General features: G+C 36.3%; 2 protein-coding genes across 2 annotated transcripts; both read left to right on the top strand.

The window, feature by feature from the left end:
- Positions 1-108: 108 nt before the first annotated feature.
- Positions 109-5,343, top strand: LOC116292352 (potassium voltage-gated channel subfamily A member 7). The gene is made up of 2 exons (XM_031699650.1): positions 109-1,485; positions 3,674-5,343. The coding sequence occupies exons 1-2, from the start codon at positions 291-293 to the stop codon at positions 4,390-4,392; spliced, it is 1,914 nt and encodes a 637-aa protein (XP_031555510.1). The 5' UTR covers positions 109-290; the 3' UTR covers positions 4,393-5,343.
- A 6,422-nt stretch (positions 5,344-11,765) lies between these two features.
- Positions 11,766-13,481, top strand: LOC116292357 (dopamine receptor D1.L-like). Its single transcript, XM_031699656.1, has one exon. It carries the CDS (start codon positions 11,824-11,826, stop codon positions 12,850-12,852), a length of 1,029 nt encoding a protein of 342 aa, XP_031555516.1. The 5' UTR covers positions 11,766-11,823; the 3' UTR covers positions 12,853-13,481.
- The last annotated feature ends 1,835 nt before the right edge of the window (positions 13,482-15,316 follow it).

The following is a 15,316-nucleotide window of genomic DNA, read 5'->3' as shown; positions in this document are numbered from 1 at the left end:
ACCAGACATTAAAGGGCCAGAATTTATTTATTTTCGTTGGGGCAGAGGTCATCGTTGATCACGCTTCTTCATCAAAGCTTTAAAACAATAGCTTCAAAATGTAAAACTAATGTTTATGTGCTCTGAATGCTTGGATTTTGTTATGAGAATTTAAGCGTGAGATGTAAAGATAGGGGTTGTACTTGTATCTTGAGCTGTGCAGCTTTCGATAAACAAGGAAAGAGACCGTATTTTGTCCACGTGTTTGAGAGCAAGTGGCGCTATTTTTTTGTCTTGGGTACTCATACAAAATGCTTCACCTATACTATGGTAGCCCAGCTATTGAGGCTTTAGGTGGTGGACGCGGTTTTTCTCCATTAGCGCAACGAGGCAGAACAGCATCTCATGGACAACATTTGAATTTATTCCCAAACCTTGTATTCAAGAGCAGCAAGAAGACAAAAAAGTTTGCTGAAATCCGAGGAAGCTCGTTGGATCTCCCTTTAAGTGAGGACAATAGTTTGGTACGTATTAACGTAAGTGGTAAAATCTTCGACTTTTCTCGAGCAATTTTGGAGAAATACCCTGACAGCCTGCTCGCTAAACGTAGTCGCGCAGGAACGTACTATGATTTTGATCGAAAGGACTACTTTTTCGACCGCAGTCGCATCGCCTTCGACAGCATTTATCACTTTTATCAGACCCAAGGACAAGTTGTATTCCCTAAGGACTTTCCTGAACAACTCGTCATGGACGAGTTTCATTTCTTCGGTTTGTATGACTACATGGATCCTAACGAAAAACAACAGTTTGTGCAACCAAGCGACATAATAAAAGAAGAAATTGTACCAAAGTACGACTGGCAGCGAAAGATGTGGCAGCTTATAGACCACCCAGAAACGAACCTAGCCTCTAAAATCATCAGCATTATCTCTCTTCTCGTCATAGCTTTGTCAATTGTTATCCTCTGCGTAGAAACGTTGCCCTCTGTGCGGAGTCGACGTAAGAGAGAAGGCACCGGATTTTACAGATCAGAAATTTTCGTTCTCGAAAGCTTTTGCATCATATACTTTACGATTGAGATTATCTTACGATTTATTGCTTCACCAATCAAATCAAAATTTTGGTTAAAAGTCCTGAACATCATCGACCTTCTAGCTATTCTACCTTATTATATTATCCTTGGGTTGGAGAACGACTACAGCAATAAGAGCATCGTAGCTCTAAGAGTCTTCCGACTTGCCCGAGCTTTTCGGATCTTAAAAGTGTCTAGATATGTATCTGGTATGAAAGTACTTGGTCAGACTCTACGGGAGGCCTTGAGCGACCTTTGGATGATAGCCTTCTTGACAGTGATAGGGACTCTGCTTTTCGCTAGTTGTGTGTTTTACTTTGAACAAATCTGGGATCCGGGTACGAAGTTTGAAAGCATCCCTTTATCATTCTGGTGGTCAATTGTGACTATATCGACTGTTGGCTACGGAGATATGGCACCGAAGACTTTAGGTAAGTAAGAAAAACCATATAATACTAAAACATCTGAGATAACCAGCTCTCTGCGACGTTAGACTAGAGGATGCCAATCTTCATTGCGTCTCTGTTCGACAGAATATCTTTTCCTGACCGGTTTTTCCCTGTGAGTGAAAGAGTCGGGAATAATCAAGGTCAGAATTGCTGTACTGGAAAGAGAAAAGAGGTTCATTGATGGTGCTGAAAAGATATTATGGTGAAGAGGGCGGACATATTAGGTCAACATATAGGCTATAGTTTTAATAGGAAGAGAAAGAAAGGACTGTGAAAGAAAGGGAAGAATCTAGTAAGGTTGGAATTTATATTGTCCAGATTTACCCTTAAAAACAAACAACCATCAAACATGAAACTAGTACTGTTAGAATGCGTCGGCGTGGAAAAGAAGTATGAAAAGGATAATTGACTTTTAAAAACGGCAGCGAAAAAAAAAAAAAGCAAAAAAAAAAAAAACACACACGTCTTTATTGACGTTTCAAACCGTGACGTCTTCGTCTTGAGTAACAGTTGAGAATAATTGTACTTAATAAGCGTTGGTCGAGATATTTTGAAATTGCTGTCAGGAGTAATGTTTATGATTTATAATCAAAAAGTGTTTGACGACAAGTTATCGACCAACTGACATGCATGAAAATTATCATGAGTCTGGTAACGGCGTACCCTGTCCAATAAAGTTGTTATGTCGTCATAAACTCTGTGATTAAATCGTTTAAAACGAAATGCTAGCTTAGTAATGTTCGGTTTATGATGTTTTCAATTTTATACTTTATACCAGTCTTGTCGTGCAAATTTCAAAAGTCCGGCCTTATAAGAGAGTTCAGAATCACGCAAAATAATTAATTTCGAGGATTCGGGAAAAAAAAACAAAAAACGCGCAGATTAGGTAGTTTTTTTATATCTAACTGAATTTACGTTTTCCCAAAAAGAAGGCTTTTAAGCGAATATTCTTTAAAAAAAAAACTAGTCTTTTTTAAAAACCTTTTCTTGATAATTTTTCAATCGAGACATTGAAGGACTTGCTTATCTTCATATCTATACACACCCTCTGGTGATTTTTACACTCCCCCACGCACTAACAACAACACAATTGCAGTTTAGGGACTAGTTTAAAAACGTCCGTTTAAAAACCGTTTTCAGTTTTTACTGTACAAAATAACCTAGAGTACAAATATCGCAAATATAGCATGATATTTGTACTTGCTCCAGGCTTTCCCCTGTGTTATTCATGTCTACGTACTCTAACTTGCATAGTTCTATTTACTGTATGTGGCTTCAAAGAGGTGGTGTCTTTTATAATGATTAGTTATTTTAGTTCGTCACTGCACAGTGAGATGAGGCCTGAAACCTCAGGTTATTAAAACCTTCGTTTTCCCCCCTTGATCGATAAAAATTGGCGTGACTCATGATGAACCACTGCACAGTGAGATGAAATTATTAATGTAATTAGTATCCTTTGTCGCAAGTATTTTTCATTAAATCCCTAACCTGATGGATCGATGACAATTGGCGTAGTTCATAATGGACCAATGCGCAGTGGGATGAAATTATTGATGTAATAAGTGTCCTTTGTCGCAAGTATTTTTCATTAAATCCCTAACCTGATGGATCGATGACAATTGGCGTAGTTCATAATGGACCAATGCGCAGTGGGATGAAATTATTGATGTAATAAGTGTCCTTTGTCGCAAGTATTTTTCATTAAATCTTAACCTGATGGACCGAAGAGATGATTCTACTTTAATGTCAGTGCAGTTTTGTGAGTGCGCCCTGATACCAAAGTAATATTGCCTTCCCCGTAGCTCAATCCGAGGTGATCTCCGCACAGGCTTCTCTCAGCTTCTCTCTAACCCGTATAGCTTTAGATGCCCTTGAACTAAACGAAGCATTAGGCGGCAAAATGAGCACCATAAGCATCTTTTTATAGCAGTTCAATTTCACTTTAACTCGATGAATACAGTAGTACCTCTATTAAGCGGACACCTTCGGGACCCTGTCTGGTGTCCCCTTAATTAAAGAGGGTTTTTTACAGCAAACAACTGAATTGTCCTTTCAATGAAGGATACCTGCAAGAGAAGATGAACATTCATATTCTCTTGGTACCCGCTTAGCAAGAGGTCCGCTTATTAGAAGTACTAGTATCACAAGTAATACATTTTTCTTTCCCCAGCTGGCAAACTTGTCGGTTCTACTTGCGCCATGTCAGGAGTTCTTCTCATTGCGCCATTGCTTCCAATCATCTACGAACGATGGCAGCGTTACTACCAGCTTGACCAAGACGGAAAACGCATCAGAGCAGGACATAAACTCTTGCGTGACCTGCAAAAAAAGCGATGTCCACCAACTACTCTCGAAGACGCCGTAGAATCAAAAAAGGACAACTCCGAAAAGCAAAAGAAGCGAGAAAGGAAAGCATCTGAAACGAAAGAGAGAAAGATATCTGAGACGAAAGAAAGATCTAAAAAGCCATCGGTTTCTTCCAAGAGTGAAAAAGATGGAGAAGCTGAAACGGAAGAACGATCTGATGATGATCCAGTATGGAAACACATTAAAAGGGCAAGTATAAAACGGAGAGAGAGCAGTCAGAATTTGTTGCGTAGTACAAGTGTTGACAACCAAAACCCTTCAAGCAGGGGATCGTTAACAAGGAAAAAACAGGTTGATGGAAAATCCAGGAAAGGCAAGGACATTGTAGCAAACCATAGTCAAAGCACCGCGATTAAACGTGAACACGAAAAGATCCCCGAAAACAAGAAAGATACCGAGGAACTTCAAAATACTTCAGACAAACCTCGAGGGGACCCAGTATTTCATATTTGTCCCAGTGAAGACGACGTTGAGCGAGAAAAACGATGGGATGAACCAGGTCCAAGTAATGTCAAGTATTAAACTTGAAAGTGGTGGCAAGATTTACGCAGCAGTTTGTCGGCTATTGGAGCAAGAAATTTTGCGCCTGCGATGCTATGTTCAGTTGGCATACTCGCCATTTCTTGTCCCGTCGTCGTGTTTGTGAGAGCTACGTCATTTGACGAACCTAACAAATATTACACATTTTTGAGTTTCATCAATTGTTTAATTCGTAATTCGAAAACAGTGAAGGTGAAAATTCAATCTAAGAAAATGATTTTTATTTATTTATTTATTTATTCATTTCATGTCATTTCATTTCCTCTCATTTCATCTCACCTAATTTCCTCTTATTTTATTTTATTTTGTATTTATTTATTTTAAAAACAACAACTGGCATGGACATGTATAACTGGATTAACCGCACCAGGATGCCCTGAAAAGTACAAAGTAGATTCACATTAACGAAAACCGATTGAAGTAATCAAGTGGCGATGTAATGGAGCTGACGATGGGGAGTCTTTAACTCAATATCATATCCAAATAACATTGAAACTTTGAAGTTGCGAAAGGTTTTTCTATCCGAGACTATGGACAATTCAATTACACGAAAGTATTTTATCTAAAATGAGAAATAAGAAACGAAAGTCATGAAAAATAGAAATAAAAAAATAAATTAACTTTGTTTATAGAGGATAACACAGTAGTTTTTCTGATAAATTTGTTGTCCTCTTTTAACGTCTCTAATTAATTAGGGACGGAACCCCTTAACGTGGTTATCCGTGGTCATCTATTCATGTATGAAAATTTTTTTAAGATTCCTCCTACCTCAGAGCGACGTCTGTAAAAACGTTGTTGGATAGTTTTTCATATATATTCATTGAAGGCGATTAGTTTGTATGCTTTAGAAACAAGATATTTTTTATCTAAGGACTGTTAAAGCGAATTGTGATTCGATTTGATGTAGAAAAATTAAATGAGCTTTTTCTGTAATTATATCTTGTAGTATGTGAGGGTTTTGCTAAATGAAAATAATAAAAAACAATATTCAATTTTGGGAATTGTCATAAAATATTATGGATGGATGGATAGATGGATGGATTGATGAATGGATGGATGAATGGATGGATGAATGGATGGATGAATGGATGGATGAATGGATGGATGGATGGATGGATGGATGGATGGATGGATGGATGGATGGATGGATGGATGGATGGATGGATGGATGGATGATGGAGGGAGGGAGGGAGGGAGGGAGGGAGGGAGGGATGGATGGATGGATGATTGAAAGGACGAATAAATACCAACAACTAAACAAAAAGCAGTAAACAAAATTTAAAAAATAAACATCACAAGAGACGAAGCACCTCCAAACTAATTATTTGCTTACTACCTTACACGGGCCCCAACGACCAGCCCAAGCAGTAATCATTCTCGCTTCTTTCATTCAAAATTAATAATCTTTGCGAAAATTCCAAATTCTGAATATCAAAAACTTCATATATTCCTCATAATGGGACGATAAATTTACGATCTTAATTGAATGGATGCCATTAACCAACACATGGCTTCCAATTAAGTTTTGAGTGCGTGACGTCATCTCCATATTTTCGTTGATAACCGTTCACAGGATATCTCTCTGACATTTTAAACATTCGCATATCAAAGTTCAGATGCTCATTAGCCGAATTTCCAGAGATGAACAACACCACAAGCCCTCCTCAAACGTTTCCCAACCTTTCGGAGATAACTTTCACTGTATTCATGATTCTCATATCACTGATCGGTGCCGTGGGGAATACATTTGTCATTGTCGCTGTCTTGGTAAACAAAAAGCTCCGAAGTACTACGAATATTCTGATTTTGAATTTGTCCGTCGCTGACTTTTTCGTGTGCTTCGTGGCTATCCCGCTTCGAGTTCTGGCGGGAATTGTTCGTGGATTATTATCGTTTATTGAATGTCCTTTCATCTTGTCATTGACGATTTTCTTCGATGGTGCGTCGCGAGTCAACACACTCTTGATTGCACTGGATCGTTTTGGTGCTATCAAGTGGCCTTTTCTTTATATATCTGTGGTGACAAAACGCGCTCTTTCTTGGGTGGTTTTTCTTTGCTGGACGATTATGCTCAACATTGGACTTCTGCCTTTATTTGGTGTCGGTTTGAAGACAAAACCTTCCACGAGTACAATGTGTTTTTTCTTTAATAACCTGTCTACCGAATTCATCTGTTTGTTTGTCTTCGCATTTTGCATTTTCCCACTCATGCTAATCATCCCAATCAACTGCTTCCTCTTCAGAACCAGTTTTAAGCAGATGAAAAAGATTCACGAGCAAAAACTAAGTTTGGGAATAATAAATCCTGCTTGCACAGCTGTCAAGGAAAATTCAAATGGCAACATAGAAAAAGAAAACCAAAAGATCACGTCAAACAGTAAAGCCTCAACTAGTTTAAGAGTGTTAGTTAAGCAAAGTAGAGTAGCGAAAATGGTGACTATTTTGATAGCAAGCTTTATAATTCTAGTTACACCTATTAGCATGATCGATCTGATTCAAACATTTTATCCTGAAGTTGATATTCCTCCGTATGTCTCAAAAATTGCAGTCGGAATGATCTACTTAAATTCAGCGATTAATGTCTTCATATATGCGGGATACAACCTAGAGTTTAGAAAGACGTTTTATTTCATGTTTAGACGAACAAGAGAGCAGTTCTCTAGCGAAGTCGGGCCTTCATCTGTTTCGGGTGTCAGATTTACAAAAACTGGGTCCAAAGATGGTGAAAAAAACAATGTCCAACTGTTGTCGTTCAAAACTATACCAAATCTCTGATCACTTATGTAAATAAATATTTATTCTATAAATTAGGAATTTTTGAAAAGTGAAAGATACAATCTTTTAACATCTATAAAAAAATTCCTCGCAAATATATATAAGTAAAATGAAGATGGTTATGTAGTTATGCTAATAAATTAGTAAAACTCTAAATTTGCAAATGAAAGTTAAGTTATAATTTCATTTTTAACTAAACTTTGTCGAATAAAACATTTGAATTTACTTAGGAACAAAATATTTAAAACAATATATGTTATATGAACACAAACTCCTACAATGTTTTAATTTGTTAATCAACCTGGTGTTAATTTTATTGAATTTTTAAGTGACCAAAAAAATTTATATCAAAGCGCACTTGACTCTTTATGCTTGCCATGGACAGCGAGTTTATTTTCCAAACGGTTTTCATTGGAGAAATAATATTCCCCGTCTATTTGTTCAACACTATTTCCAGAAGCATCCGTTTAAGTCCTTATCCATCCAATCAGGTGCAGTGCCTTATCTATAATTTTCTAATAACTATCACCTCCAGAGGCGTCACATATTAATATAAATGCGTATTAAAAAGAGTTTGTTTTTACAAACTAAAACCAGCGAGAAATGACAGGTGCGGTGGAATAGACCTTTCCCGAACAATGAACTCATTAATCCAACCTCGTCTCCCGGAGACTTCGCCTCTTAGTCAGAACGAATTAGCCAATCAGTGAACATTTTAATCCTTACTCAGTCAATATTCCACAATTCCAGGTTTTGGGCTCAATAAACAACATAGATAGATAGATAGATTCCTCTATTTATACACGGACGTACGTCTTATCAGTAAAAGAACATGAATATAAAATTACACAAAATTAAATACGATAAGTGATAGAGTGCAAACAATATAACCGTAAAACTTTAGTAATACTAAATAGCACAATTTCAAGCAAATTCCATTGTTTTCTAATTGTTTAATTAGCACTATTTTGTACTATTTAGTAATTAGTGTTTCACGGATTAATTGCTTGCACTCTAAAAACAAAATTTGAATAACTGCTTTGACATTAGTGTCGTGTGAAATACTCAAAAATACAGAAAATAGAAGTCATCTGTGGAAAGATTCATCTAATATCTTTTAGAAATGGCATGGCATATTTCTTTGTATTTGGTGGGAAATATTTTGGTTTGACAGAGAGCTAGATAATAAAAAATACTTGGACATTTTCGATACGACTAACAATGCATTGCGCGCCTAGATTCCAAATCACCTGTACTTGGAGTCATTGGTCTTTTAAGCCAATAGGCCCTTTGCAGCTCAGTAATCACGTGCTGATTAATTCACTGAGAGCAAATGAATGAACATCTTGATTCCCATGGGTGAAATATACTGGTGAGCAAACAAAATTTCTACAAACTGTTTCGAGTGATCGTAATGAAATTGCATTTCGTGAAACACTGGATACACATCGTTTCATTCAGTTCTTTACAAGAAGCTAAAAAGAATCACCAATTTAAAATAAGATAAAAAATTTTGCTCACCAGTATAGACACGTGACCGTCCACTGCAAAGGGCCTATTTCACCCAACTTGCTAATTTTATTAAAACACTTAACTTATACTCTATTAGATACTTAATTTTCTGAGCAGAAACAGTGGCGATAGAAGTCATAGAGTTTGCTCCTCGAGAACTCGTTCGGTTCATTTAATAATATTGAGTGTTTTCCATATTTATGGGCTGCACTCGATTCCAATCAATCTTAATATCTCCATTCAATCCACCTATACACCACAGGGAACCCCTATTGAAAGAAAATCGAGAAAAATTGAATCTAATGTTCTTTACTTGAGCTCAAAGTGGCCTCCATAAAGGCCCAATAAATTTCCACTCACAACTAAAAGAATAAACTGAAAATTACGAAAATAATATAAATATGGAAAATGCAAGAGAGAAACCCACGAAGAATTAATTTTATAACGGCATCAAAGTAAATGGTTTGAACCCAGGCTCACAACTTACAACAAAATACTACATTTTAACCAATCAGCGCGCAAGTATAATGCTCAATCAATAGAATTGGACCAACGCGAGACTGGACTACTAATGACGTCATCGCTTCTACCCTTATAATTTCTGATTTGCTTAATAGATGTTAACATAACCTTATTTTGTGAACCATCTTTGACGAGGCAATAACAGCACACGAGATTACTAATCAGCCAATGAAATTGCTCGGATGCGCCACCATCACGGTCATGACGACAGGGCAGAAAAACGGGTTCTAAGCTTTATACTTTATAAACAGGCTCTTTTGGGGCTGATTAACAAAATACCAAAATTTGGGGAAATTTAAGGAATGCGTAGTTGAGATATAACTCCCTGAACGTTGGGAGAGATTATATTTTGATCAGCACAAAAACTAACATTTTCGCTCTGAATACCTCGAAGTAGAATTGCTCGAGGTTAGCAGAATTTTGTGAAAAGTTTAAAGCACAAGAGACACGAATGAAACACTAAACGATTTTTAGCATGAATGATAGATAAAGAAAAAAATTGCGAAAGTAGCAGCCTTGTCGTTTTTGTGCTCTGTCGGTCATTGCACGACACATGATTAATACTTAATAAAATACCCTAAGGCCCCGTCCACACGTACCCTGAAATTTTTGTATCCGCAACTTTTTTTTTGCGAATACGGGTTGCGCCTACACGTGTCCGCAAATTTTTGTGTCCGTATCCGCAAATTTTACGAAAACGGATACGTGTGGACGGTGAAAACGATTCGAATACGCTGCGTGTGGACGCAAACATTTTCGTATCCGCAAAAAATAATTTGCGGATACAAAAATTTCCGGATACGCGTGGACGGGGCCTAAGTTAAAAAAGTCAGTAATTGTAAAAGTATGCTTAAAACTTTTTTTTTTTTTTTGAATCAGCTTTTCATGATTAGAACTTAGTATCATTTATATTTTATTAATTTTATACCTATTACTTTTATTTTTTCACTTAATGATATTTTTTTAAAATTTCTATTTTAATAGTAAGGAAATATTACCTTGTAAATAGATATTAATATTGTATTTTGTAATGCGCACTCGATCATATATTGGCATGTTAGACTGCGCAATATTAAGTTAATAAATATTATTATTCATTATTTTAAATCAATAATAGGTTAATAATATCTTGAGGGATCTTGAGACACGTGGTTGCACCTCAGAATTATATAACTCATCAATTATTTCATGACCCCCATTTTTTAGGCTAACTACAATCTCAAAGCCAGTTCTCATCCACCTACCCCATTTCATTAAAAACTGAATGGTCCATGACTGTGTTAAAAATAACTTGTCAACCTTTCCCCTCCTACTCCGACATAGTGAAACATTTCAATAGATACATTCTCATATCAGTGCAAACAAACCAGGCCATAAAAAACTCACCGGCGACACTAAACAAACACGTTTGCGCATGCGTGCATTTTAGCACGTTTTCTAAGAATTTTGAAGAGTTTGAGCATACGAAACATTTCACGAGTATACTTTTGACAGACCAAGATACTATATTAACAAACACAATATGAAAGAATTAGCCTTAAGTTTTGAGCATAGACACTAAGTTTTGGCATTTTGTGAAGTCCAACTTATCAGGCATGTTTGAAAGTCAAATTTACATATGTTTTAACTAATTTGCATACGGATTCAGAGCATGCGCAGACGTTTTTCACTAGTGTCCCCGGCGGCCAACCAGTCACTTGAAGAAAAAAATGTAAACACCAAGAAGTGCATGATTGTCCTTAGGTAAATATCGAGTTTTTAGTTCTACTTTATAAATTATGTCTTGTAATAAAAAATAAGACTTTCTTTTCATAGCTCTCAAACACGGGGTTAACCAAAGACTTCTTCCCAAGTGAGATCAAGTTAATCACTTAAACTTAAAAAACTCAAAGGCCCATTACTAAACTTATATTTATATCGTAAACGAGTTTTTGAATCTGTGTTGCTTTTATTCTAAGAATGGGAAAGAATGAAACTTTTTCTTTCAATTTTTTGAAGAAAAAATAGTTTTTCTGTTTGATTAGCTGATCTTTTATTTGTCATTTTTGTCACAGTACGTTTGACTTGAAATGACACCAGTGATGATTAAAAGCCGTGTAACCAATTTACCTGGCTCTTTTCTAGAAGGTATATCTATCTAATTTCCATGCATATTATGATCCAAGTTTTCTTAAAATCTGTAATACTTTATGTAATGAAAATAAACAAAACTAAAAAACACTGGCAACCATTTAAAAAATGTAAGCATCAACAAGTGACAAAGTAAACATCAACTAACAAAATGTCAAATTCGTCAGGTTTATTCACAACTTTCCACTATTCATCCTTTCTGCCTTCGAGTAAACTTTTGCGCTTCATTTACACTTGGAGTAAGAGCGACATTTACATTTTAGATGAACATTTCTTTAAAATTTGACATCAGTTTTTTTATGTGTATATTGGAATATATTATCAAATGGTAAATTAAAGCACTCGGTGACTACCTGTCAAGTAAGCTTGTTCATTTATTTAACTTCGCTTGTACAAGGGTATTACATTAGAGAGTTCTCACCAAAAGTGTCGAACGATATTTCTGAGCTTTTGGTTTAATTTTTTTGAGTAGAAATGTCTAGCAACAACTCTTCTTTGTTCATCAATGCATTTCAACGGGAAAACAATACTCATGTTCATCTCCAAGGCTTTGAAATTCGTATTTTGACAAGGTGTTTCTTCTTCGTTACAATGATAATCGCTGTTACTGGAAATGTTTTGGTAATTACAGCCATTGCCACGAGCACAAAGCTGCAGTCTTATAAGAACAACTGGCTTTTGTGCAATCTAGCTGTAGCCGATTTGCTTCAAGGAGCAATTGCTGTACCTCTGAGAATAGTGGAAACGTTTCCAAGTTTTGCTAACTACATCAGCTGTCGCGTTGCAATCCCTTTGAGTATCTTATTCGGTGGGACATCCAACATTACTATCCTTTTCATCAGCGTCGAACGATTCCTAGCTATTTATTACCCATTTTTTCACATTGATTTTTTCACGAGTAAAGTAGCTAAGAGTCTTATTGGTTTTTCGTGGTTCACAGTTGGTTTCTTCTCGTTGATATCAGCGACACATCTTACTTGGAATGAGAAGAACCCTTCCCAACACATGAGATTTTGTAGGTTCCCTGTTTATCTGAGGAAAGAATACATCTGGAGTCTATATTCTTATGTTCATATTATCCCAATATCTTTGGTTGTAGTTCTCTATGGCTTCATCCTGAAGGCAAGCTGCCAACAAGCTCATCGAATTCACCAACAGAACGTTGCCGTCTGTATAAACCGTTTCTCAAGAAGCGGGAAACTCACTCTCAATGCAAAATCTAGCTCCAACCTCTCTCTGTACTTGAAGAAGTTTAAAGGCATCAAGGTAGTGTCTGTGGTTGTGGGTCTTTTCATTGTTTTAGTCTTACCTATCGTTGTCATAGATGTGATAGATGTTGTACAAGGGACGAGGCCTTCTCCAGACGTTGTACAACTAGCAGTGTGCATGATATATGCCAATAACTGTGTGAATGTTTTTGTTTATGCTGGATTCAACCAGGAGTACAGACAGAACTTTAAGAGGATTCTTAGACGAATATTTTGTTGGTCAAGGAGATGTTGACATAATATTATCTAAAAGTACAAATATCACATTCGACCGACTAGTTAACCGATCGACCAGCTGCACAAGCCACCAAGAAACCAACCGGACGTACAACCAATAATTTAAATAAGAGAATTCGCAAAAGATCTTTTTCAAGGCGTCTTTGACTCTATAGTCATTTTTGGCATTTCAAATGATTTAAAGATGCATATTTGGCCACACAAGCCATGCACCAAGAAACCAACCAGACAACGAAAATTAAGTCTAAAGAGAATTTGCGAAATACCTTTTTGAAGGCGTCCTTGACTCAATAGTCAGCTTTCATTTCAAATTGAGTTAAAAATGAATGTGATCTAGAATACTGGATTTTTTGATCGACCTGTCAACTGACCGACTAAGCTGACAAGAAACCAATCGTATGATCTAAACGTACCAGCAAATCATGTAATCTACCGACCAATCAACTCCTAAATAACAGACCAGTGGTCGCTAGAAACTGGTTGCCCCTCTGTATGTCCGACCAAGGCAAACCGACTGATAAACCAAGTAACTAAATGATCAAAGAATACTTTAAAAATGTAAAAGTAGAGTACAAATATGTGCCAGGAAACTGTGTGAAATAAATAATAAAAGAAGGACGCCCTTTACTAAAGATGAGATAAACATCGTTGTCATATTGACATCTTTTTTTGACACTTAAACTTTATCAAAGAATCAAATCGTCGAATGTGACAGTTGATTGCTCTTCGCTTTGACCACGAGAATTTTTTTTATAGTTCTTGGTTTGTTCTCGACAAAATGACGCCATTTTAATTTTTCTTACTAGATAAACCTAAGCCTCTAAAGACCGACTATACCCCCATGTAGATTATCACTGAGTGACTGGGATTTAAAATCTGGAAATCCCGGAGAAGAACCCTTGTGTAAAGGAGAGAGCGATAGAGAATAACAAACTGTAATTGAACAAGCGCAATGTCCAAAACGCATTTATATGGCCGAACAGAAACTGCTTTTTGACACGATCGCCCCATAGTAAAGCATGCACCCCTTTTGTTAAGTTAGGTTTAGGATTGTTTGGAAGACCAATTTATTTATTTTTTGATCCAGTTATGAAACTCAGGAGCGTAAATCCAACCCAGACCATACAGACCCCCCCCAAAATCCACATATCAATGATAAAGATCATCAGTATGCCTAGCCCCGTGTTCTTTACTTGCATACGCTTGTGTTACCATGGTTATCAGCATGTGTCTGACACTTCTCCATCTGTCGATTTTAGCTGTGTTTTTATCAACAACTTTCAAAAGCGTAGGACGTTTCAATCAAGCAATATAAACTGAAGAGTTGGTTCGCTTCAATAAGACTCACCAGCTATAAATTTTTTATGTACTCATTAGAATATGAATCGTTGTTGTTTTACAAGGAAAATAAGAATCAATAAAAAAGGGACCGGTGCAGATGCCTAAAGTAGTTTATATTTATAAAAATAAGAGAGTTCACATAAATACTTTATATATCATGAATTTCATACAAATACATACCAAGTTTTATTATCATTAACTCGAGTTATTTTTCTCGGATTAAATTAGGGCATAACATTTTTATAACTGAATGGTTAATTCTTACTGAAAACCAGAAAATGTTTTCGTTATTATTCGTTGATTTTTTACAGCCTCAAAAAAGGAATTTCTATGGCTTCAGTCTTTCACTGATTTCTATATTTTTGAAGTGCATGTGACGTCACAGCCGCCATCTTGGATAACTTTAGCTGAGATTCCATCTTGGCTTTCTTTCTTCTGATTCGTCGACCAGCATGGCGGCCATTGTTTTGTTTTTTTTTTAATTTTTTATATTCTAATGAAAAAAGATTCACGCCAAGAATTCAAAGAAACCCCTTTGTTTAAGTCAATGATTATCAACTATTATATTCGGGGCAAATGTAACGATTAGTTCTCTTCAATTATTAATATTTGTATGAATTGCGCATGCGCTCTTCGTGGTATTGGCCGCTAAAAACACAATTATTCTATTTGTTTTATGAAGTTTGTTATTTATTTATGAATTTAATGAATTTTTCGAGATTCTTTTTCGGCTTTAACTTTGTTCAAACACAGCAGGCTTTTGAGGTGGAACAGTTTCGACAAGGCTTGTTCAGGACTGCACGAGATTTAGATTATATAACAATCTCGTCTCAATGAATCCTAGAGCGATCAGTCAATCTAGTAAGGACATTTTCGTGCCAAAATCAGGTTTGTAAAGAATATTTACTTTAGGGATTTTAGGGATTGTTGTGTTTTTACGAGCAATGCTAAGTGGATTTTTGTGATGCAGTGTTAGCCGCGGTCTTGTCTTCGCTACGTGTTAGTTAGAGTATAGGAAGAGTGCCGCTTTTCTAAGAGATTTCGACTTATTTTTTTGTGAACAATTACCCATAATAGAAACCTGAATCCTACAAATTTGAATTTTCCCTTGCATTTTCATG

Source organism: Actinia tenebrosa, unplaced genomic scaffold, assembly GCF_029948245.1.
Source record: "Actinia tenebrosa isolate PJP-AT-01 unplaced genomic scaffold, QUT_ActTen_1.0 PGA_scaffold3__52_contigs__length_22856419, whole genome shotgun sequence".
Taxonomy (NCBI): Eukaryota; Metazoa; Cnidaria; class Anthozoa; order Actiniaria; family Actiniidae; genus Actinia; species Actinia tenebrosa.
The sequence above is the reverse complement of the archived record's forward strand: the minus strand, read 5'-3'. Positions and strand labels throughout refer to the sequence as shown.

Bases quoted from the DNA above. Each gene is read 5' to 3' on its own strand.
- LOC116292352 (XM_031699650.1), top strand. From the start codon at position 291: ATGCTTCACCTATACTATGGTAGCCCAGCTATTGAGGCTTTAGGTGGT. The intron at 1,486-3,673 runs GTAAGTAAGAAA...TTCTTTCCCCAG, and splicing joins TATGGCACCGAAGACTTTAG to CTGGCAAACTTGTCGGTTCT.
- LOC116292357 (XM_031699656.1), top strand. From the start codon at position 11,824: ATGTCTAGCAACAACTCTTCTTTGTTCATCAATGCATTTCAACGGGAA.